The sequence below is a fragment of the Trichoderma breve genome, chromosome 4, assembly GCF_028502605.1.
Source record: "Trichoderma breve strain T069 chromosome 4, whole genome shotgun sequence".
Lineage (NCBI taxonomy): Eukaryota > Fungi > Ascomycota > Sordariomycetes > Hypocreales > Hypocreaceae > Trichoderma > Trichoderma breve.
Genome location: NC_079235.1, coordinates 3,448,366 through 3,472,998, shown reverse-complemented (window position 1 = coordinate 3,472,998; position 24,633 = coordinate 3,448,366). Strand labels below are relative to the sequence as shown.

The 24,633-nt window shown below is 50.1% G+C and overlaps 7 protein-coding genes across 7 annotated transcripts; 3 read left to right on the top strand and 4 right to left on the bottom strand.

Annotated features, from left to right (window-relative positions):
• Positions 1-662: 662 nt before the first annotated feature.
• Positions 663-2,577, top strand: T069G_07301 (RNA recognition motif domain-containing protein; the record flags this gene model as incomplete). Its single annotated transcript, XM_056174511.1, has 7 exons — positions 663-759; positions 808-1,039; positions 1,091-1,339; positions 1,401-1,709; positions 1,785-1,924; positions 1,967-2,252; positions 2,319-2,577. The coding sequence occupies 7 exons, from the start codon at positions 663-665 to the stop codon at positions 2,575-2,577; spliced, it is 1,572 nt and encodes a 523-aa protein (XP_056028090.1).
• Positions 2,578-4,293: 1,716 nt separating this feature from the next.
• Positions 4,294-6,667, top strand: T069G_07300 (uncharacterized protein; the record flags this gene model as incomplete). The annotated part of the gene is made up of 4 exons (XM_056174510.1): positions 4,294-4,485; positions 4,542-5,003; positions 5,067-6,141; positions 6,213-6,667. The coding sequence occupies 4 exons, from the start codon at positions 4,294-4,296 to the stop codon at positions 6,665-6,667; spliced, it is 2,184 nt and encodes a 727-aa protein (XP_056028089.1).
• An 815-nt stretch (positions 6,668-7,482) lies between these two features.
• T069G_07299 (uncharacterized protein) lies at positions 7,483-8,623 on the bottom strand (the record flags this gene model as incomplete). Its single annotated transcript, XM_056174509.1, has 4 exons — positions 7,483-7,859; positions 7,929-8,202; positions 8,257-8,336; positions 8,476-8,623. The coding sequence occupies 4 exons, from the start codon at positions 8,621-8,623 to the stop codon at positions 7,483-7,485; spliced, it is 879 nt and encodes a 292-aa protein (XP_056028088.1).
• A 1,449-nt stretch (positions 8,624-10,072) lies between these two features.
• On the bottom strand, positions 10,073-12,169 carry T069G_07298 (aminotransferase class I and II domain-containing protein; the record flags this gene model as incomplete). The annotated part of the gene is made up of 7 exons (XM_056174508.1): positions 10,073-10,091; positions 10,152-10,382; positions 10,449-10,528; positions 10,581-10,704; positions 10,767-11,143; positions 11,206-11,681; positions 12,076-12,169. The coding sequence occupies 7 exons, from the start codon at positions 12,167-12,169 to the stop codon at positions 10,073-10,075; spliced, it is 1,401 nt and encodes a 466-aa protein (XP_056028087.1).
• A 2,583-nt stretch (positions 12,170-14,752) lies between these two features.
• On the top strand, positions 14,753-15,187 carry T069G_07297 (uncharacterized protein; the record flags this gene model as incomplete). The annotated part of the gene is made up of 1 exon (XM_056174507.1): positions 14,753-15,187. The coding sequence occupies one exon, from the start codon at positions 14,753-14,755 to the stop codon at positions 15,185-15,187; it is 435 nt and encodes a 144-aa protein (XP_056028086.1).
• Positions 15,188-15,582: 395 nt separating this feature from the next.
• On the bottom strand, positions 15,583-17,005 carry T069G_07296 (basic region leucine zipper domain-containing protein; the record flags this gene model as incomplete). Its single annotated transcript, XM_056174506.1, has 2 exons — positions 15,583-16,091; positions 16,708-17,005. The coding sequence occupies 2 exons, from the start codon at positions 17,003-17,005 to the stop codon at positions 15,583-15,585; spliced, it is 807 nt and encodes a 268-aa protein (XP_056028085.1).
• A 4,271-nt stretch (positions 17,006-21,276) lies between these two features.
• T069G_07295 (glycosyl hydrolases family 2, TIM barrel domain-containing protein) lies at positions 21,277-24,019 on the bottom strand (the record flags this gene model as incomplete). Its single annotated transcript, XM_056174505.1, has 2 exons — positions 21,277-23,891; positions 23,959-24,019. The coding sequence occupies 2 exons, from the start codon at positions 24,017-24,019 to the stop codon at positions 21,277-21,279; spliced, it is 2,676 nt and encodes an 891-aa protein (XP_056028084.1).
• Positions 24,020-24,633: the final 614 nt, after the last annotated feature.

The window sequence follows — 24,633 nt, the reverse complement described above, 5'->3', positions numbered from 1 at the left end:
TAATTTGGAATTCGAGGATTATGCATTGTTATGAACATGGGCGGATGGTTTCACGGGGTTGATAATGGGTGGGAATAGGAAGAGGCAAAGTTTCTAATGGCTGCTGATACGAGTTACGGACAAATTGGAGATCCACGAAGAAGGGGATCTTATGGCGACACTAAAAATACCGATTGAGAACTTGTAGATATTATACACTTTTAATTCAATGACTACTTAATACTTTTACTACTTTCAATATACCATATCATCACTGCCCACTGTCTAATATTTTGCTCAATATTGCAGCAAATTACGAGGTTCTTCTGATGGAGACAGCGCCAATCATTCACTAGCAAGACGCTGGACGGCCTTTCTCCTGAAGCGGCCTGCGAATTTGTATCCCTTTTCTTGGGTTATGTAATCACTGGCAGCGCATGCGGCGAAGCCACCCACGTGACTCTGTCTCAGCCAGATGCCCAAGGAGAAACTCTCCGTGCTGGAACCTGAAATCCCAACTCGTTGGAAACTTTCTAGTCACTGATCTCAACAACGACGTCGTCAGCTCTGAGAGACTGCTTACAAACGCCTTGATACTCGCAGGCTACTGTTGATGAGAAATTTCCTCAATTACTTGCAATTCCTCGTTTTCAATCATTGGCCACCAAGGCCAGTTCATCATCATGTCTAATCTAGACGTTGAGGCACTGCTCGACGCTACGGCTAAGAACCCAGAGAAAAAGCCGAAGAGCCCTGATGCTGAACGTTCCAAAGATGATGGTAAATCTGATAGACGAGATAGAGACTCCGACCGCGACCATGGCCGAGAACGTGATGGCAGCCGTGTGAGAGACAGAGATCGAGACTACGATCGTCGCCGCCGAGATCGTCGAGACTACAGCCTTACTCGAAGCCGCCGAGAAACACCTGATGCGGGCACTCCCCGTAGCGACACTGGCAGCCATAAAAGTAGGCGGAGAAGCAGGAGTCGTGATGATGACCGCCGTCACTCACGCCGCCACAGAGACGGCGACTACTATCGCGGTGGACGACGCTCGCGGTCCCGTTCGCCCCCTCGACACTATCGGCCTCGTGATGACCGCGATCGCAGAGATAGACGAGACCGATCCGACCGTTACTCTAATGATTACGGCCGTGGCAGAGATGATGATCGTAATGATACACGCAATGAGGGAGGCAATGCCCCGCTTACGGAAGACGAGCGAGACCGACGCACCGTCTTTGTCCAGCAGCTTGCTGCTCGATTGCGGACTCGTGAATTGAAAGAATTCTTTGAAAAGGTCGGAGCTGTTAATGAGGCTCAGATTGTCAAGGATCGAATCAGCGGACGGTCCAAAGGGTAAGTGTTTCTTATTTCAGCCTCGATGACTCTCTTGTACATAATGCTAACATGATGTCAGTGTCGGCTACGTTGAGTTCAAGAATGAAGACTCGGTTCAGCTAGCCCTCCAACTTACCGGACAGAAACTCTTAGGCATCCCTGTCATCGTACAGCATACGGAAGCCGAGAAGAATCGCCAAGCTCGCAACCCAGACTCATCGAATGGCCACCCCAATTCCATTCCCTTCCACCGCCTCTATGTAGGGAACATTCACTTCAATGTCACGGAGCAAGATTTGCAAGCTGTATTTGAGCCATTTGGAGAACTGGAGTTCGTTCAACTCCAAAAAGACGACAACGGACGCAGCCGTGGCTATGGGTTTGTTCAGTGAGTCATCCATCCCCTTTACAAATTTTCCGTTGAGGAGAAGAATGTCAACTAATGTTGGTTACCTCTCTCTAGATTCCGAGACGCAGGTCAAGCTCGCGAAGCTTTGGAAAAGATGAATGGCTTTGACTTGGCTGGTCGTCCTATTCGTGTTGGCCTTGGCAACGATAAGTTTACCCCTGAGAGCACTGCCAACCTAATGCACAAATTTTCCGGTAACAACCAGGGCTTCCAAGGCTCTGCGTTCTCTGGAGCAGGTGGCCGTGGCCAGCAGTCTACATTTGACCGAGCTGGAGGCCGCGATAGCGAAAAGACTGGCGGTGCTAGCGCTTTGGATGACACAGACGTTGCTGGTGTCAACTTTAACAACTATAGTCGCGATGCATTGATGAGAAAGCTTGCCAGGACCGACGAAGCCCCGACCAATGGCAATGACGAACGCCAACAGATCCTCAAGCCCAAAACGGAGACGAAGCCCCTCCCTGTCAACGTCAACATGGCGAGCCGTTGTGTTGTGTTGCACAACATGTTTGACCCCACAGAGTAAGCAGATGATTCATCCCCGATGCAAAATATAATACAATCTTTATACTAACGGTGAAACAACAGAGAAGAGGGCGACGACTGGGTCAAGGAGCTCGAAGACGAAGTTCGCCAGGAAGCCGAAGAACGATATGGACATGTTGTTCACATCTCAGTCGATCCGAACTCCAAAGGAGATATTTATCTCAAGTTTGACAAAGTCCAAGGCGGTGAAAATGCCATCAAGGGTCTCAACGGTAGATACTTTGGCGGCCGAATGATCGACGCGTCACCTGTTGTAGACGCCGTCTACAGCAGTTTGTTCTCTCGCACCCGGGCAATCTGAAGCTAATGCTCTCCTATTCACATTGTGCAATTTAGGAACTTGGAGGTTGGTAATTAGTCTCGTGAATATATCCCCTAGGGTCACCTATTAACTCGTTGCCAGTCGTCCTTATGCCACGTGTGCAAGTCTTCCAAAACGATTCCTGCTATCACAGGATAGCAACGAGATGCAGGTTACACCTTTTGTCCAAACGAATACTAAAACAGCCAAGCTCTTTTGGTGCAGCAGATCTCTTGAATCCAACGGGGCGCCTTGGTCGCCAACTTTTGTCCATTTAATAATGCGTTTTAGCACCTCTTCACATGGCAATGTCCCAAACTGATGTTTGTGTGCCTAGGACGGTCATCGATAGTCGTTTTGACCTTGAAAATCGGTTTCGAAAATCCTGTAGGATTAGTTTTGATATTGTAGCAAAAATAGTAACAATAAAAGTCTTAGAGTATGCAATACATAGGAATCACGATGAATACCCTGGGTGGTCAACTCGGAAAAGGCATTACTGCTGATGAGGCTCGCGAATGTCTAGTGAGTATGAGAAAACTCGATGTGGTGATGGAACATCAAAGTGTTGGTTGCGGTAGCCCTATGCCCCCTATCCCATTTCACGTCCCATCATAGCTATGCATCATGCTGCGGTTTCCCCCTACTTCTCCTTCTCTGTTGTTCTCCCCATCTAACTTAGAATCATCTAGGTGTTTCATCCTGTGGACGTGTTACAGCAGCATTGTACGTATCTATGTGTCGTGCATGACACGTGATGGCAGTTGACTCTCTCTCCTCGCCTTTTTGGCTCTGTTTGCATTTTCCACTTCACTTCTACCTCACCTTTAGGGCGAGCCCACCTAATATTAATATCTAATTAATTCATTCACTGTGCAGCTAATCACGGCGTTATCGCTCTCAAAGTACCATCCCTTTTTCCACATTCTCCCCGATTCTTCTCAATGAGGCACCTCCTTCTCGGCTTCTTGCAGGCTCCTTGGTGGCGGTTCAGGAGAAGCCCCACGGCCGGCAGAAAACCTGCACGAGTTGCGGTACTCGACGCTGACGACTTGACATTTTCACTTTGGGCTCACTTTGTGTTCAGCTCTTGGCCTGCTGGCAACAATTTAGAGGCGTGATTTTTTGGGGCTGCCGGAACTTTTGCGTTTGCTTTCCTTCACCTTCTACCTTTTTCATTCTCTCTACCTCGACAACGCTGTTGGAGATTTTCCACTTCTGCAGCATTTTCTCAGCAAATAATTCACATGCTTCTCAGAAGAATCGACATTCAGCAGCATTCCATCTGTTAGGGGGTTTCTTTCTTACTTACTTTACTATCTGCGTGGCGTACTTGGACAGGCTGAACGGGATTGATGTTCACAGCCTAGGGGCACAACACTCAGGTCTGTTTCCCAACCTCATTTCATTGACATCTTCCGTTCAATGTATCATTCACGCAGCTAGACTCTTTCATCTGTTATCTGGTCCCACAGGCCACTGGCATGTTGAACACCATCCTCTTTCCCTTTTCCGCTTTCACCTTGCAGCAATTCGCATTCACCGGGCAGCCACCCACAATACTAACGCTCGAATAGTACAACAAGTTTGGGCGCGTCTCTTCGCCTGATTTTGAGAGCCTGATTGCCGATTATATTACTTTGGATTTTTGCTCTGCTCTCTCCTCTCACATCGGTCGTCGCAGAAATCTCTCCGCACTCTTTCTCTCCGCAGAGAATGTTCCTAGGGGAAATCAGGCCCCTTGCGGTAGAGCAACGCTTCAATATCCGCAAATCATCGATCAGTTCAGCTGAATCAAGTATCCAGGGAGCTACGGAGGTGATTGGGAACATGTTGTCGGTCAACTTTTCCACCCCGCTTACCGGGCCTGCCCGGTCTGAAAGGATCAAGCAAATGTCTAATAACCACGTAAGTGTATATGCTTCTCCCACTGTCGTCCGATACTAACCAGATATCGCATTAAGCCGGCATATGAGAAATCGCGTTTAACGCAAGAGGTTTTGGTCAAGATACAGCACTCTTTGAGGCGAATGCCTGGCGTTTCCGCAAAAGAATCGGCCGAAATCATTCAAAGCCTAATAGAAGTTGGTCAGGTCATCAGCCAGGAAACTAGTGCACTCGTTAAAGCTGTGATGAATCTTCATCTTGACCAAGAAGATACGGATAAAGCCATTGCTCGCATGAGCATCGAAGCGAATCTTGCCAAGGCTAGAACTGATGATCAGAGCCAAACGATCAACAGCCTCCGCGAAGAGCTCAAGGCCGAAAAGGAGAAACGGGAACAGGCTGAGTCTACCCTCAAGAATATGATGGAAGGCATAGTGGACATTGCCGCCGAGCTCAAGCAGTTGAGGGATAAGGCTGACAGGCAGAAATCCGACTCTTCAAACAATTCACCCACTACTGACGGTGAATTTGTCGTCAAGGTAAGATCATCACAACTCACTGGCGACAAGCTGATTTGAACTAACTATGGCTATTCCATGCAGACTCTCGACAACATGATCCAGATTTTGGAAGACCAAGTCAATAAACATCATGTGCCTTGGGTTGGCCCTGTGACTCGAGCCATCGAGCCTATCATCGAAACTGGTCCAGCTAGAAATGGCTATCACAGGCCTCTGGTGCCTCTACAGGAAGAGACTTCGGGCGACGGGAGTGTCTTCAGCGATGTTCCACCACCTCCCCGGGCTGCTTCGGCTTTTCAGCCTACTCATCGCCCTCCTATGGGACCGCCGCCGCCGCCAAAGTTTGGACAGTTCCAGGGCATACCACCTCGGCCTCCAACAGCCCTGTCTCACGAGCGCCGAAGTGCCAACGCGTGGAACCTAGTTGCGCCTATCCAGGGCGGTAGGCCAGGCTCCTTCAACAACAAGCCCCAGTTCCCGGGTCCCCCTTATGGCCGGGCTCCCTCTCGCCAAGGGTTCCAGAACAATCATCGTTTTCGGCCTGATAGTTTCCCCCATTCTGCATTTGCGCTGCCAGAGAACCCACCTCCTAGGTCCAACAGCGCATTTGCATATGGGCGTGACTATTTCCCTAACACTCCAACAGGTCCAGGCCGTGGCAGATATGGCGGCCGTCTGCGTGACAACAATATGCCGCCGCCTCCTTCACTAGATTTCGCTGCCTCCTCGTCTAGTGGCTCTACTTCTGGCCCTGCTAGCACCATCGCCAACCGCAGCCCATACTCTAGTCAGCCGATCACGGTCACAGAACAAACCGTCCAGGCGTGGCATGGGTATATGATGCATTTCTATGCGGCCATTCGCAACTTTGTTGAGCGTCATGCCAACAATCCCGATGTCACAGGGGAGGTGAAGCTGAGCCAGACTCATCTGTGGCCGATCCTGCTTGCCACATACTTTCCCCTTTCTGAGCAGGAGGCCGAATCTTACCTCGAGTTTCACGTTCGCAGCGAGAATTCTAAATCATGCATCGTCACTCGAGTCGTTATCGATTTTGTCGTGAACCGTGTTTGGAACGCCAGCGCCTGGGCCGGTGCCGATGCCGATTCTACGTTTAGCATCATGGAAATAGAGAGAGACCTAGACCGAACCGCAGGTAAGTATCTTCCGCCCCATTTACTCACTTTTCCTCCTGTCAGTGTGAAGGTATAGACTGACAGTCGACAGGTCAAACATCGGCTGTTCGCCAACCAATCCTCGACCGCATGGCCACCGTCATTGATGCAGTCATCAAAAAGGAGCAAGGCGGCCCCTTTGTCAAGAATAAAATCGAGGAGGCCACCCAAACGCTCCTCGCCAGCCTGCAGCCTCTCATGAACAAATTCTACAACTCCGCCGACGCCTTCCGCGACCTGGAGCAGGTCATCGACAGCGCCTACGAGATCTCGTGCAAGATCCTCACCAGTCGCCTGACGTTCGATTTCCGCTTCCCCGAAATCGGCAGCCGCTTCTCTTCGCAGTCCATGCTGCCCATCTGGCCAAACAGCGACCCGTTGGAGCTGCAGGCGAAGCACTGGCGTGTGGCTCTTGTGACTACACCCGTGGTGACTTGCCGGAACGACACGGGCTCCAACATTTCCGCACACTCTGTGTCTCTGGCGGACGTGTTTTGTATGCAATGAGTAAGAAAAAAGAAATAGGTTGAGGGCCTGCTATGAATTGAGAGGGAGCGGTTATTTGAAGGCTAGGAGACAAAGGAAGGGATTCATTAGGCAGAAACGGGAAAATGAATTGGGCTGCGGCGTTCTCTGGTTTATTCTGATTTCAGGTTTTTACTTACTTTTTAATTCTTCTCGAGCATAATTCAACGCCACTCACTTGGTGCTCAAGCCCTTGGACAGGCTGCGTCGTTCTCCTATTTCTTTCTCTCTTTTTTATTCTCAGAACATGGGGAGCTCTCTAAACACTTACAGAAAAACGCTAAGCTAAGAACAATGAAGTCGCTGAAAGACGGTCTTTCTTCAACGTCACAATCTGAGAAACACGGGATATGGACCTAGTCTAAACAGATAGCCTCTTTTTTCAGTATTAATAAGAGCATTCACTTTGATAAGAAACACTTGGAAATATCAAGAAATGACGTGCTTTCTCTCTAAATTTTGCCTCTTAGAATTGCCATAGAGTAGTAGCCTTTGGGTTAAACCTTTCTATTCTTCCCAACCCTTGTCCCATGTGATAACCGTAATACCCATGGTGTTTATTACCGCCCAGTCCGTAATTTTTGATACAAAGGTGTAGTCAACCTTGCCAACCATCAATCGGAAGTCCTCTCGCCCATGCTTCCAAAACCAAATTATCAAGAAACCTTTACAAAACCGTAAAGCACAAAGCATATCTGCCTAAAAACTTGCCACGTCCACTTAGTTGAAGAACATTTCAACCCAAGTGACTATTCCCACCGCTGGGACATCTCTTATCCTCTCCAAGAGGAGCTCTCTTAGAAATTCTTCACAGCAGGCAACTTATCCAAGCGGCGAATAACTGCTCCGAGAACTACCTTGAGGATGGTGTCTGCAGAAAGGGTCTTGGGACGGAATGGTCTAAGGGGGTTGGCATCCCAGCTCACCGTGTCCACCATGTCCCGGACCGAGCTCGAAGGTCCAAAGAGGTCATCTAGACTTTGCAACGCCCGTGCTGCCCCAGGCGCGTTCCCAACTTGGAAGAACTGGATGCCGACTTGATGCACTGGAGCGTCAAGTCTATCGAGATCCTTTGCGTACTTTGTAATGACAGGGTTTGGGTCGTCTGAAGGTTCGCCATCAGTAATGACAATGATGTTGATTGGCTTGACGTCGTCGATATCCCTGGATTTATCTTTAGGAGTGGGCAAGCCATCAACATAGGGTCGAAGGATGCTCCGCAGCCTCGAGCCGGTAGGCGTACCGCCGTTGGGCTTAACTTTATCGAATATTTCCGTTATCTCTTCGGGAGTTTCGATATTGTAGTACCCGTATGGTGCTTTGCCCTCGGGTGTTTTCTCTTTCTTTGATTTATGGTTCAAGAAATACAAGTCGATGCCGTCCTTGTCGTGGGTGGTGCAAATTGGCGTGATGGCTCGAAGGACGCCGGCTACCTCTTCCCAAGACTTGCCTGTCATGGAGCCAGAGTCATCGATGACGAAGACGGTGTCGAAATATGACAGAAACGCAAACGGGTCCTCGCCATTTGAGTATTTTTGCAAACGCTCTGGAACATTAGGTTCGGCAATTACATCGTCCGGGGAGTCGAACGGGTTGACTGGAGCTTTAGAGTCATATGGATTAGATGGAGTCTTGGAGTCGGACGGGCTAGCTGAAGAGGGAGCTGGTTCGAGCGAAGAATAGGCAGGAGGTTGGTCCTCTTGTCACAAACTGTCAGCAATCATCCTTTATCTAGCTATCTAGCCTCTATGGAAAGGGGCAGAGCAAGTTACGGGGGTATCAACACTCACTGCTATCTCCATCTTCCCAAGAGGGTTCTCTCAAAACGGACTGGCTAGCCCCAGCATATGAACTACTCGAAGCCCATGACTCGCGATTCTCATTGGGCCGTTTTTGAGAACCCTTGCCCTTGGTGAAACTTCCAAAAATTCTTTTCATCGTTGCTGAGTGTGAAAAAACCTGGTTCACAATCTGTAGTTTGGTAGAAAGGTCGAATAGTAAGAGTAATGGTAGTGAGAGGAGAATGAAGAAGAGAAAGAAGGAGGGAGCAGGAGGAGGAGGAAGAGGAGAAGAAGAAGTATTAGTGTTGGTTGCTGAACAAGTGCTTGGTAGTGTAGCCGCCGGATGATTAATATCCTTTGTCGAGTCTGTGCTTTGCTTGCTTTGTTCTGATGGTGAAACCTCCAAGTGTCATGAAATGAACACAGCGCTGTTCACTTTATAAACTACCCAGTCATGAAAGAGGGAGGTATGCTGGTACCCGTGCCTGCCTAATGACAATAGAGTTTTGGCCTTCCGATTTGTTTGAAAATGGAAAGTGCCAAAGCCAATCAAGTGATCAAATATCGACTGCTGATTTCTTGTTTTTTTGTCTTCGCCTCGTTTTTGCTTTGTTTTTCTTTGTTCCCCTTGCTTGCGGTGCAGGTGATGAACCACTCAGGCACAGACTCGTGTATAAAGCCCAGTGGTGGTACGTTTTATATGTAACGTGCGCTGTTCAACATTGTCATACGTGAAACTACATGAAATCAAAGAAAGTTCCCCATTAGACGACGCCATGACCCATTCACAGCCCGGTAAAATGGACATTAGTATGAAGTTTGCACATATCCAATTTCACTGCTGATGCGCCGCAGTCTTCTGTATCAGTTAGGCGCACTACTCCCAACCTTCTGACACGGTCATTCATGGATCCAATGTCTTAGGAGAGTTTACAAGCGCCAACGGGGCACTAAAGTGGCTGTGGAGACTGTACGATAAGTCCACTAATACAGTCTGTGCCTTGACCGATCTGGGGGGCTGTGTGTGGCGGTGCAGCACCCACATCTCGGTTGTTGCACCTCCAGATTCGGCAGCATAGCTTTGTAGGCTTTTTGAGAGGCTGAAGCGGCCATGGAGATGTGATTGACAGCTGCTTCTGCGACATCTCGAACGTTGAGCCACGATCCTGACCCTGGCTGCCTAGTCTTCATATGTATTAGCTGCCTCCTGCATTTCGCTTCTTCGGCCCCCGTGAACCGAATATATGGAGTTGGTTCATAGCCTTATGTCCAGGTACCAGGGACACAAGCGGTTAAGCGATAAGGCAACCTCGAAGGCAGATCAACTGCGGCGCTACAAGGACCCACGCATACAAAATTGCATTGGCATTATTCATTCCAGGCGCTACATGTTGGCATCAAAATGCTAATCCGCCAGTTATCGTTCTTCTCAATTTCCCCCTTAGGCTCACAGCCTCATGTTCCATCGAACATACCTCCGCTAGTGTCTCTCGGTATGGGACCTTCGCCCTCACCTTTGCCTTCTTCACCTTCGCCCCGTCCTCGGTGTGAAATTCCATCAAATTGATGTCTGCCTTGGGCTTGAGCCAATTTCTTGGTCGCCTCCTTAGTTGGATCGCTTGAACCTAGACCGCAAATGTCAGTGACCGATAGCTTTAGATCAGCAGCTTGGGGCAAAACCATACTTGTTGACAACACGCTCAATTCCGTCCAGGCCAAGCTTGAGCACGTCCATTTTAGGTCCGTATGATAGACGCACGAAGTGGTGGCACGGGCTGTCGAACAGGTCACGTCGTCGAGAGGGGTTGAGATCAAAGAAGATACCCGGAACAACAATGACCTTTTCTTCCAAGCAGGCCTGGAAGAAGTTGAGGCCGTCTGAAATGGCATCAGGAAGGCCCTCGAGGTTCAGCCACCTTTCAAAGGTCAAATAGTCAGCTCAGTCATATACACGAAATCTTTGGGGTTGAAATAGGCCATACAGGTAGAAGGTAGAGTCAGGGACGTATTTGATGGAGAAGCCCATCTCGCGCAGACGACGGACAGTGTAGTCGCGCTTGTCCTATTCACCAGTTAGACCTATACTCTCAAATTGTATTTGTGGTTGAACGAACTCGGAAGTGGCGCTGGAGGTGAATCATCTCGTTTTGAACCGTGGCTGGCTCAAGCATGGGGACAGCAGCCTCCTGGAGGGCATGCACAGCACCGCCATCCAAGTAGCTACCACATGAGCCGATGCTAAAGAATTCGTCAGCAAAATCGCGGGATTGGCCAAAACGGCATTGCAAGATAAAACGCACGCGCTGATGTACTCCTTAGGACCAATGATCCACGCAATTCGCCATCCAGGAAGTCGGAAGCGCTTGGTAAGACCATCGATGATCAGGACATCATCCTCATCGACGTCCTCGACGTTTTCGGCGGCCGAAATCGTGGTACCATCGCAGTTGCTGGTGTAGTTGTAACCAGAGTAGAACTCGTCGCTGATGAAGGTGGCGCGGCCTCGGCAGAGGTCCTGGATCTCAGCCAGCTCAGGGTTGGCAACGACTCGGCCGGTAGGGTTGCGGGGGTTTGAGGTAAGAATGACAGAGGTACCACGAGCAATTTCCTCAGCAATCTTGTCGGGGTGGATATGGTAGCCGTCCTCTTCGGAAAGGGGGACGGGGATGGCCGCAAACTATGGCGCGTGTAAGTCAAATCTGCCTAGCCTCTCAGATTTCAGACCACAGCAAGACTCACGTTCTTGAACAAACTGAGCATCTCATTGTACGCCGTGTAGTCGGGCAAGAAGAAGGACAGATATGAGCTACCCAGGACAGCGGCAATTCGGATCAGGCCAGCACGACCACCGGGAACAATGGCAACGTTCTCCCAGGTGTACTGGCTCTCCTTGCCCTGACGGTGCGTCTCGTTGTAGAGCTTGGCAACAGCCTCTCTCAGGGGCTTGATACCCGCTGTAGGGCCGTACTCTCGCGCCGCAACGCTGATGTTGATGGTGTCGGGTCGCTTGAAGCAGCCGGCAATTTCGTCCTCAACTTCGGGGGCACCTTGGCCAAGGTTGGCCCACGCATCGGGCTCCTCCAGGAAACCATACTCGCTGGCACGCTCAGTGCACCAGATGACACCGGTGGACGATCGGCTGGCGTCCAGGCCGGCGTGGGGCATGTGACCTTCGTGCGCATTGCGGAATTGTCTGTGGACCTTGGATTGAATCTCTGTCAGGCCAAAACGCGGTCAGCCTCGCCTCAAAGATATGAACATTCTGGTAGAGTTGATTTGGCAATTCGGACAATGAATTGCCGGGTTAATTTGGCGGTGGCTGCGCTGGGCTAACACGCTGCGGGGGAGGGGTAATTGATTGGGCTTTGGAGTTGGGGTTGGGTTTTTATGGCGGGGTCTGGACAAAAGAAACAATCAAGCCCAGTCGTGCGCCACCGCTGCTTCTGACGGCCGCCACCATCGTGAAACTGCCACGCGTGGAAAGGAGAGAATAGCGACGGTGGCGAAAATTTCTGATGAATTGATCGATGGGAAAATGAAGGGAGCAAAACTACACAAGTAGTCGCTGTGCGCATCCCGGCATAGAGACGGTGTAGAGGTATCACTAACCGTTCATCGAGGGCTCGACATTGCTGAAGCGTCGCAGCAGCGGCTTCGGTGCGCCGGTGTGGCGATTGATGGAGAACTTGCGTCCGGAGAACATCTTGGCGGTTTGTTGGACTATAAGAATGGCCGGATTGATCAGTTATTCTGCTCTAACAGTGGGAAAGAAAAAGATTGGAGTTGAAGCAACAAACCGGAGGTGAAATGGAAAAAAGAGATCTGCTTTCCAGAGAAAGACCCGGAGGTAGGACGGCCTTCGGAAGAACGGCACGGTACAACGTCACTCAGCTACGAAGCGTGAGGAGCAAGGCAGGAATTGTCTGAGCTTCAGGGGCGATGCGTAAAAAAGGGAGTTGAAGCCTCTGTACTTGTGTAGCAAACAATGAAGCTGGACAAGAAAAACTACGATCCGGATTCTCTGGGGGCGTCACCGCGAAGCTCGACCTATATACGGAGCAATTTGAGAGGCCCAGAGGGGGGCCACTAACAAACGGATCCGTACCAAACCACAGCGCTAGATTCTTCAGATGACCCTCCTGGTAGGGGCCCCAAATGCCACAGGCCGGTTCTTTTCAGGTGGAGAGGCCGCTGTTCGGCTGCCAATCCGGGACGCTGTCTGGGCACCAAGTGTGACCAAACGGGGGGAAGAGGCTTTGCAGCTTGTAACTAAAACCGGCATGGACCAACCGATGTGAGTGACGGCAAGGCCGGTGGCAGGAGGATCGTCCAAAGGTGAATGAATTAAAAAATAGGGCTTTGTAAACGGCAAAAAAGAGGAATTAGATAGGATAGTCGAATTTGAAGAGTTTTGTGTGTTGTCTTTCAGAGAGCAGGCGTTAGTAGGCGTCACGTTAGATCCAGGGGGAAACATAGGCAACTCAGGCCGCAGTGAGGCTATTCCCACCACCTTACTCCTCTTCCCCCTTCTCCTCTTCCTCCACCACAGATGCATGTTAGTTGATCACTTTCATCCAAACAAAAAATCCTGCTAAATCTCCAGCTGTGGAGCTTGCATAGCTGACCCTGCAGGAAATGCAGAACAACAGAACCAGGAGAAAAAAAGGAGCGGTGTCCAGGGCCTCGCATTTACCAGCTCTGCCGGCCTGATACGGAACATGTCCAACAGACTAACAAGAGGCCTCATGCTCGACGTCGGGGGAATGTCGCAAATAGAGAGCTCGGCAGGTAGTATAAGTCAAGCAACTGCCTTGTCTTTTTTCGGTGAGGCCGCCTTCAAAAAGTGAGACATTGTAACCGCCCGCTGCAGGTCACAATGTCTCACTTTTTGATGTTTCGTCGTAATACGAAGCCACACGCATGGACGAGAACAATGCACTTGAGCATGTCGATCACAGCTACGGAGTAACAAACCCCGAAACAAAAAAAAAACAAAAAAAAAACCTGATCACCCGTAGCTACAGGGGCCACGAAAACAATCACAGCCATCGGCCCCCTCAAATCCTCCTTCATCCCTTTATTATGCCTGATATACAAAACAAAGCTCGAGACAGGTGGCCACTCATCTTTGCGTCCCGGAAACTACCGCCCGACTCCGTATCGCCCCTCACTCCCGCCGCGATGCCCAACTTTTTGTATGGAGTTGCGTCCTGCGTCTGATTCAGGAGATGCTCCCAGCGCGCTCCGCGCCCGGAGAGATCCATCAGCTAGTAGAGTGCCCGACATCAGCAGTAAGAACGAAAGCAGACGGTAGTATTCGCTAGCTTGGCGCATTGAGACACGACAAATTCGAAAACCACGGGAGTTCTCCAACTTCTAACAAACAGAACAAGGTACTGTAAGAAGACAGGTCGGGAGAATGAGGGGTTATTGCTTGGCAGAACCCTACTTGAGCCTCAACAAACATCAACAGCCAGTCCAACTGCCCGCGTGCACAAAAAGATTTATTTCTTTTTTCGTGTTACGAGTACTCTACGGCATCCACTGCCGGACTTGACTAACGCGGCCGATTTATTTTAATTCATGCGTAGGACAAGCAAAAGACTGGGAACTATCTGGAGACCCGGCAGCCCCCCGGGCGTACTGTAGTTACTTGAACGTATTTCTCCGTATTAAAACGGGGTGGTTTAGCATCCGGTATCCCATATTACGTACATGTATGGGGACGGGAACTATCAGAATTTCTTAGCCAGTAAATAGTATGTCACCGAATACTAGAAGAGCATAGCAGCCGGAGCAAATATTCTGATCCATTGTGCAGACAGAAAAGCTGCTTCATCTGCATCTCAAAAAACGCTGTAAGTTAGAGGAGTACAGACGAGCCACTCCCATCTAAAATCGACCAATTACAACAGCAAGGAGGGGTTATTAGTCTAGCCTCAACCAAGAAAAAAAAAATCGCCAACACAAAATTCTAGAACCATCGTCAACAACCATCAACCTTCGAGTCCCATAAAAAATAAATAGACCCAGCTTTGGCTTGAAACACCTGATTCTGATCCTACACACTCTAAAATCGGAGCTTCACGCGGAACGGCCATCCGATCGGATTCGAATCGTACTGTACCCCAGCCTTTCTTCTAGCTGCATCTTCTGGCATCCACCACGGCTGCAGTCTCAGGCCAACTACACATCAAAAGAACTACAAGACTGATAAGGCCCTTGGCAAGGCAATCCCGTTTCATCCTTTTGTATAACACGCCGGTTTCATCGATACGCAAGGCCAATGCTTCGCCGCAGCATCTTCGCCTTCCGCAAGCCCTTCATATCTCGCTCTCTCATCTCGCCCTTTTCATCATCTACTTCCAACATGAGCTCACCTAAAGACGATTCATCCCCTTCAACAGAGCCTTCATCTCGCAATGCTCTCCCTGCTCCCGGTTCAAATACTGAAAACGTCACAACCCTCGACGTCAGCGGCTCAGGCACAACCGTCAAACTAGACGCCCTCGGCCCCATGGTCGTCAACGTCGACGGCACAATGTCCCGCATCTCCAACTGGGATAAGATGGCAGACATCGAAAAGGAAAACACCCTTCGCATCATCGGCAAGCGGAACCAGCAACGCTTGGCAGCCCTGCGAAAGGCCCGTGGCATCAGTGAAGGGAGCAATGACAGCATAGGCGCTAGTGGCAATCACGACACTTCAGGCAAACAATAGAGCATAATCAATGGACCTGATTCGGAGAGAGAGTAAAGAGAACGTTTCATGTAATATAAATAAAGCGTCATTCCACATAGAGCTCAATTCTTTTACTTTGGCTCTCTATCTCCACCACTTTGGATATATGTGCCACGTATAAAAAAGATTGCAAAAAACGGATTTCCGCCGCCCCGGCCTTTGTTCATTTCAGTCCCAGATATGGATCGGGTATTCCATGATCCAAATCTTCCCAGGACAAAGACAAAGCTCCCGCCCGCCCAGTTAACAATAATAAAACGCCAATAACCAAAACAACGCCCCCTCACCCCTTCCAATCAAAAGCGACATTATGCAGGTTGGAAAACTCGAGGGATGAGATGTGATTTATCAAGAAGCTCGAACAGCTTTCTTCTTCATCGCTCTTCTTTGAGCTTTTCGCCGCTACTTGACTCAGCAGGTGTTGTCTTGGCCTTCTGACTGGCGTGCTTGGTGAACTCCTTCCACAAGGCGACAATGTCCTCACTGCCCTCGTTCTTCTCGACAAGAAGGTTCTTTAGCCACTTGTTCTCGGTCTCAAGCTGAGACACCTTGCTCTCCAGGTTGGAGACCTTGTCAGACATCTCCTTGGCAGACTTCTCGAGGGCCTGTTCGCGTTGCTTCTTCTTGATACGGAATCGAGCACTGGCGGCAGTGTTCCGTCTCCGCTTGTCCTCCTCGGCAGCCATTCTAGCGGCCTCCTCCTGGTTCAGGGACTCGGACTTGCGCTTGTCACCAACCTGCGGGGGTGCCTGATGGAACCGCGCATGGTGAGGAGGAACCGGTACGTGGCCGTGGTTTGGCTGCAGGGGCTGGAAGCTCTGTTCCGGGAAGTTGTTCATGTGGGGCGCCGCATATGAGTTATTGTTATAGTCAAAGGTAAACTCTGATATCATGGATGATTAGCACGGCAACGCCAAGTAATGATCCCTCACACCAATGGATTACGGGTGAGCAGTAAAAGAGACGAGACGAGACAAAAAACAAGACGGCAACATGACGGGTATAGAGAAAGGGGATATAGGCCCCGAAGCATCCATGGCCAGTAGTAACGCTTCGCTGAGCCATGGTTGCATTGGCGATGAGAGTGTCAAAATCACGAGGTATTGCACCATCGCCCCGGGATTTGTCAGCGCATGGGATGTGCGGGATGCCCCACTCGTAGGCGCACTCCAGCAGCACTTTTGCTGCATCGCATCCATCTAAGAGACAGCTCGTCCCAATGGCAGCAGCCAAACAGAAGAGGGGAATAGAGCAGCAAAAGGACCAAAAGATGCAAGGGCCCGTTGGATGGGCCGCGAGTTCTGCGAGGTGATTGCGGAGATGGTTGACGAAGCGTGCCCGTGACGCTAGAGTGCGCGGGTTTGGCTGGAAAGGGAAAAAAACCAGGGTCTGGTTTCTTCCAGGAATGAAGGAAATGTATTGCAGAAAAAATATAGGGCAAAAAGAGCAAAAACATCGAAAAGTAAAGCAGGTGTGCAAGTAGAACCAAAAATACTCACCGGACATGAAATCCAAGTTGGGCATTTCACCGATCACAGATGGTGCTGCGCTGACATCCTCAGATGTGGTGCCACTGTGGGGTGCCTTGCCCTCAGTCTTGACAGGTTGAGCTTGAGCCTGGAAGTCGGTGTTCTGGCCAGAGTCGAAGTCGAAGAACTGAGTGTTTGTGAAGAGAGCCAAATCCTCCTCCATGTTGAACGGCTCCTCAACGGCGGTGGTATCCGTAGGGCTGATGGTGTTGAGGTCGCGGAGGTACTGCGACACGTTGGGACCGTGTCGGCCGTTGTAAGTCGACATGGCAGTTCTCGTCAAGAAGCGAAAGGCGAGGTTGTCGTCGCCGATTGATTGCGTCTCGCAGTCTTGAGGTCGTCGTGATCAAATGTCGACGCTGCGGGACGGTGTGCCGTCGAGAGAGAAAAGTCGTGTCCGATATTGTGTAAAAACGGACAATCCAAGCAAATATCGCTTCGGTGAGAGATGCGATGGCGCGCCGTCTAATAATCTGGCCTTTTCGACGGAAGATGCGTGACGTCGGTGATGATGGGTTGAAGAAAAGAAGATGCTAACACGAGACTGTAGCGAGATCGCAGGGAAGCCACCTCATGAATTGCTCGGATCGGGGTTATGACTCTCCAGCCCTTCAGTGGCCCCAGTGGAGTTTTTCCTGGCAGCGAAAATGCGTGCAACGTGCCAGTAACCGACGGCTGGCCGAGGGTCTCCGACTGCAGTGGGCCAGAAAGGCCCTTTTAGCGCCTGCACAGGCCGTGCTGAGAAATCAATCAGCTGAAGCCCCACCGCCGTGACATCCATTTTGCTGGGCTCCCGGCTGGGGTTGCAGGTACCGCGCAAGTCCCTCGCACAGCGAGAATAGGCCACCCCGACTGTCTAGTGCCACTTGCAACGCCTTTGACGCCTGCAAAGTCCTGCTTCCCCACCTCCACTTGGGACGCCGCAGCCAGTGAGAGCGGCCGTCGCGGCCGTATCGCCGCATCCATTTGCTCATTCGTTTTGTTAAAGAATTCAAGCTCAGCAGCAGGTTCGGCAGGACTCGCCATGTGCGCCCCCGTCCTTATCTCTGGGGCTGTACTGTATTTGGACAGTGTTCATGTTTGCACCAACCGGGTGCTCCATTCAGTGCCCTGCTTACCTGTTGCCTCTTAACCAGCTGCGGTAAATGCTGGGTTCCTACAGTACTTTCTTTGCACCTTGCACACCTCAACAAGCATTTGCCTACATCGTACTACCGTATTGATACTGTATTACTGTAATACTGTATGTTCGGAACACGGTTACGTAGCTGTTGCAGCACTGCGTCCCGCAAATCCTCCATCGCCAGCCTGTTTTTACAATTCGCCTCCTGCTGATCAAAGCGACGATTGCCTCCACCGTCCCATCTCATCCCATCATCCCGTCCAACCGTCGAACCACCGCGCCCCGTCCTGCACTGTGCCTCACTTACTCGCACGCACAGCTGCAATTAAACCCTCACCTTCACCTTGCTCACTCAATGCCTAGCTCCAATCCTCCCGCAAGGCACGCTGTTATGTCAATGTCCGATTCCAAACACTGCGGAGGACGTGCGTGGGGGCATCGCCAATAGCCTCTTCCTCCGGCCAACCAGCCGTCGCGATTTCACAAGCTTGCAGATGGCGCCGTCTTTGGCCCCCCGCTGCACTGCAACTCTGCAACACCAGGCTCGGGATTCTCGCACTGGATCCAGAAAGTTGGAGTCGCCCTGCTGTGCTTGGACTCCGCTGCCCCAAGGCATCCGTTGGTTTCGCATTGCTAGCCCACGAGGCTTCGGCTATACTATTTGACTATGTGGTGCTCTCTCCTTTTTCTTTTCGTGCCCTCCTATTGTCCACTTTGCCGGTTATCGTGTCCTCTTTGACGGGCACAAGTCGCGGCCAACAAAACGCCACTTTCGCACATCACCGTGGTTAACAAGGAACAATAACTAATTATGCATACTGTAATAAATGATTACCGTCGCTTCGTGCGCTTGAAGATTTTCAGGATCTGCTCCCGCCAATCCCTGTCTCGGCTAATGGAATAGCCCTCAAAACTGCCAGGGTCCTGCTCAGCAGCTTGCAGGCCGGCTGCATCGTCGCATGCTGCCGGGCTCGTGCAATTGGTGCGTTCGTGCATGCCTACGGAGAAAATATCGCCATGTGATCCGTTGTTGGCCGTCCGATGCACATATAAGGGTGCGTCGCATCTTTAAGACGCAATCACGCAACCTGAACGCTGTTGGGTGTTTTGGCCGACTGAAGCTTCACCGAAGCCCTAGACTACTCGGAATGGTGTCTTTCGGCCAACATGCTCCGTATCACATTCAAGCACCAGACTCCCGTCGTATAATTTGACCAGTTCCAGTCTGGAATAGCTGGAAGCAAAATCAGCGCATGCAAGCTAAAGAGCACCAGTTAGATGTTTGCGCCTGGCCCTACCACCTCGTGTGAACGTGTATTAGCCACGCCACATTTTGCGTAGCCAGCTGTGGTAGCTTTGCATTCTCTCAATCTATTGTTACATGTGCGGACATTGCATGTGACAGGCAGGCGTCAAAGGAGCCGTCGATGAACACAGCTTGGGCACAGCTCCTGTACCTGCTGACGGCCTCGACCTAGGCAGCATTCAAGGTCCAAGCCGTCTAGTCCTGATGTGACGACCACAGCTTTGATTTGCCATGGATCTTGGGTTTTGAGCAAATTCGGCTCATGTGAAAGCGATTAGCTCCATCCTTCGTTTGCCCATTGGTTTTGGTGTTGAATAAGCTTTTGTTGGTCCGACTGTTGAAATCCCATTGACGCAATGGGATTCCGCGGGGCATATAGAACATTGTAATGCCAAGAGTCCATGCGTCTTCTGATAAGCCATGGATCTCTTTTCCAGGTCGGGGGAGGGGAAATCCCAAGGGGGGCTGTTTTAAAATCAAGAAGCATAACGCCTCAATCATGGGAGCAAGTACAGTAACATGAAACTCTTGATATTGTTATTGATGATACCTCAGTCCGCCCATGCATTCTAGCGTGAATGTACTCGTATTTTTATTTAATATTTCAACCAAGTCAGACAACTTCAAGTTCAATTTTCATTCAAAGAAAGGTGATAAAGGCAGAAGTTCGAGATACAACGATGTCATTAATGGCCTCGAGTGGATTTCTTTCCCTAGCCAAAAAAGGGGGTTTAAAGTGATATTAAGAGACTGAAGATCATCTATGTGGTTTCGTTGTTTCAGCAGTCGTCTGCTCATGGTTCCGAGTGTCTACATTACTCTTCGTAAAGTCATCGCTGGATTCGCTGCCATATTGAGAAACTCGAACAGCAACATTCATGTCTTGTACGGCAAGAACACTTATCGTTTGGTTGTCAATACTCTTGACCCGACGTATATAATATTTCACTGCCGCTGCTGTAGTAACGACCTGGATTATAGTCGTTTCCTTATCCGCAAAGTCCAGAATTAGCATGGTATTCTTTATTGATAGTCTCCCAGAGAAATTGTGATAATTATTGGCTAGAAGTGATGGCGTTCAATTCTCCGATTGGCGAGTATGAGAGGCGATAGCTTCTATCCTTCCGGGCAGTATCCAATCAATGCTGAAGCTCGGAGGTATTATGATGAGCATTTAGCTCTTGGGCAAATCTCCCCGCCAAAAGATGGAAGACGCAGATATAAATGAATGGGCAAGCAATATGATATTTACCATTAACGAAGAGAGATAAAAGCAGGAGTATAAAGAGTCCCAGATCCTCTAATGAAGGAAATGACGATGATGATGCGGCAGACAAGCACAAGCTCCGAAATTTGGAGGGCTCAAGCATCCTTTGTAGTTCCTCATACGTTACTATCTCAACAAAGGGTACAATAAGAAAAAAATAGGGTCAATGTGAGAACTTGTGAGCGACCAAATGATGCTCGTTCAAATGATGTTCGTCCAAAAGTAGATGTATCTACCTCATGAACTCGATAGGCTAGTAACTATTAGTGGCAGTATGCAATCCGAATGGAGCACTAGCAATATACATTACGAAAACTACAAGTTCAGACAAGACTATTTTTTCAATATTAACAAATAGTTTTTAGGAAACCGATTCTAAGATATCATAGTTATTCAAGGATTAGACGGAGCAGTAGCTTGAATGGATTGCATTACCGATGTGGACTCCTACAATGCCATGGGAGATAGCCACCAGGGAGGATGCAGACACTATCAACTCCACAGCATTTTCAGCCTTACCCGGTAGCCTGCAGCAGGAGGAGCCGGACCTTGTTGAACTACACCCTGCATGGATAACGTCAACGCCGTTGGGAATGCGCAGCCTATATTAGCAATTACAGAACAAGGGGCTGATAAAAAGTACTACTATGTGTTATGACCCGATCTAAGGAGGGTATGCACCTTGGATAAATAACATAGCGTTGAATAAGTACTAGGCTACTAACACTATTGCCTTTGCACCTTAATAGCTGAATTTTTATTTATCAAAATCATTATATAAGCTATTATTATTTTCATTATTCAATATTTAAATAGGCCTTTTACTAAGAGTATAAGAGTTCATTATGAAATGGTATGGAGGGTAACTTTTGAAGACGCAAGACCATCAGCAGAGGCTTCGACGACTACTTTTCCCGGCTGCCCCTTCTCACCCTTGACAATGGCAAGTGCCCGGCCACTGTACGCATGACGCTTGGGGGACGGGAACGAAACATAGTCTGACGGATCGCCATTGTCTGTAGCCACAAGCTGGCCAACACCAGACACGGAAAATGTGATGGCATTGGTCGCCTGCGGCACCAATCGTCCTTGGTGATCGAGCACCTCAACACTGAGATAGGATAGGTCAAGGCCGTCTGCAGTAATCTTGGAGCGATCCGCCGTAAGACGTAACCTCGCAGGCTCGCCCGCAGTTTGGGCGGTATCCTTGGCCCATACTTTTCCGTCCTTATAGGTCACGACATGCAGCTCTCCAGGGTGGTAGACCACTTTGTCCCAGCGGAAGCGGTAGGTAAGCGGCTCCTTTTTCTGGCGACCTTGAGACTTGCCATTGACAAAAAGCTCGGCCTCGTCGCCAGAGGAGAAGACGTGGACCGGCGTGACCTTGCCAACACGATCTGGCCAGGTCCAGTGCGGCAGAATGTGGGCCATGCGCAAGTCAGGCTGCCAGCGAGACTGGTAAATGTAGAACCGCTCCTTGGGAAAGCCGGCCAGATCAACAATTCCAGAATATGAGCTACGGACGTTGTACGGCGTCGGCTCGCCGAGGTAATCCCACCCAGTCCAGACAAACTCTCCAGCGACATACGGGTTCTGATCAAGGGACCGAAATTCCTTGTCGGCGGAGGAACCGTAGTCGGCGCTGTAGAGCTCGTACGCGCTGACCTGGAATGTGGTGGAATTGCCACCCGAAGTGTCATTGACCGGGGCACTGTCGCCTTGCTCCAAGACGGGAAAGATGAATGTTCCCCGACTGCTGAGGGCCGAAGCACTCTCGCTGCTCTCCAGCATCTTGCGGCTGAAGTTGCCGTGGAAGGCAGGATATGCAGGAGGTGTCCCAATACCACCAAGCTGAGAATAGTTTGGCGTGTCGCGAATGCCTTGACCCTGATAATTGAGACTCAGAACATCCATGACCACTGGGAATGGCTGGTTAGGATGCGCCGAGTTCATCGACGCCGTCACCGGACGGGTTGGGTCCATGTCGTGAGCAATGTCGACGAGCTCTTGAGCGACCTTGGCACCGTCGTCGCCAGTCTGCTGCTCTCCGACTTCATTACCAACACTCCACACGAAAATGGAGGGATGGTTGCGGTCGCGGCGGATGAATGCCCTAAGATCTGGCTCATGCCAGTCTGGAAAGATCAGGTGGAAGTCGTTGGTCGTCTTGCCAAGCACCCAGCAATCAAATATCTCATCCATGACGAGGAAACCCATTTCATCAGCCAAGTCCATCAGGCCAGGGGCAGGAGGGTTGTGGGACATGCGGATTGCATTTGAACCAAAGCTCTGCAGTATGTCTAGATGACGTTGCTGCGCTCGGTGATTGTACGCTGCGCCGAGGGCTCCAAGATCATGATGTTGGTTCGTCCCCCGAATGGGTATATGCTCACCGTTGACGATGAGCCCCTTATTTGGCTCGTATGCAAAGGTGCGGATTCCGAAGCGTGTCTCAAATGTATCGATTACCTGGCTGCCACTGTGTAACTTCGTGACGGCCATGTACAAGTTTGGAGTTTGAAATGGTGGTGGCCCCCAAAGCAGAGGTTTCTTCACAGCAGTCGTGGTTGTGTGCGATGCTGTCTTGCCGGCTGCAACGAGGATAGTGTACTGCGGAAACGCTGCTACCTTGGCACCGATCTGGCCGGTCTTGGCATCGTATTCGTGGACATCTGTTGTGACATCGATCTTGCTCTTCGTATCTCCGTTGTTCTGCACTTCAACAGCCAGATCAAGTGTAGCGGATCGAGCAGAGACGTCGCGGGACGTGATGAAGGTGCCCCATTGGCCGACATGGGTAGAGGCAACTGTAATGAGCCAGACATCTCGATAGATACCACCACCAGGGTACCAGCGGGAGGATTCGTTGGGATTGTCTAGACGAATGGCAAGTTGATTGTCACCGACGTTCATGTACGGCGTGAGGTCAAGTTGGAACGAGTTGTATCCGTATGGCCAGCCACCCACGATCTTTCCATTGACCCAGACAATGGGGTAGGACATGGCACCCTCGATCTCCAGAAAGAAGTTTTTGCCCTTGTCCTCGTGAGACATGGATATTGTCTTCCTGTACCATCCCACACCAAACGTGGGTAGCCTGCCCATTCCACCGCTGACAATTGGGTTGTCGTCGGTGTAGAACGGTCCAGCGATAGCCCAGTCGTGTGGTAAGCTGACCGACTCCCAGGTGCTGTCGTCAAAAGAGGCTTGAACATAAGGAATGTGAACGTCTGGCTCCTCCGTAGGCCGCTTGTGGTGGTTCGCAGAGTCCTGGATGAACATATTGGCAGATGGTAGAACCCATGGCTTCAAGATGGTTACATCAGTCAGGTTGACAGTGTCTGGGCGCTCGTCATAGAGCAGACCGTCTGGGTTCGTGGGCGAGCGCCAGAATCGCCAGCCATCATTGATGCTGATGCGTTGTCTGCCGCCTTGCGCTTTACTGTCAACAGCAGCACCTGTAACGAAACCGTGTTGTACAAATATTATCAGCCACAACCCCAACACCAAGTTGTAGCCACAAACTGGCGAGAATCGAAATTGGGCCATCCAGATAGAACTTGGTGTCTAATGAAACCAATTGCATGGTATGCTATTTGGAGGGACACCGCCATAGCTTACATGTATTTATGCACTACACCCCCTCAATCACGATCACGGCTGTGCGGATAATGTCATGATGTGAATTTCCGAAAGCTCAACCCTTTCCCCAAAGGTGGATATATGCAGCTAGCATCTGGAGCCAAGGGTTAGTTTTCGCGGGGCTGCTCCGATCCAATGCCCAAAAAGGCAGTAGACGGAGGATTGTGGACTCGGGTTATTGAGTACCGACATACTCTAAAGGGGCATGCAACCACCCAATTGGAGCGCCTACATGTAGGCATCTTGGTATGAAATCATACCTCAGGTCATGGTCGTGAATCGCTACTGGGATGCTATTAGCAGGACGGATCGGGAGTGATACAAGCATAATAGCCTAAAATCAAGAATAGAAAGCATTATACGAATCGCATACATGCTACAACTCTAAGGATCAAGGAAAAATAATTACAAGTAAGATATATTACAGTAGGAACCTAGTGTATTATAATAACCTTGTGATTACCATTATAAAAGTTAGGTCATAGCAAGAACGCACTTGACGTTGCTATTGTGTTTTCTATCTCAAGCTAAAATATGGATTTTGCAGTTTTCATTGTA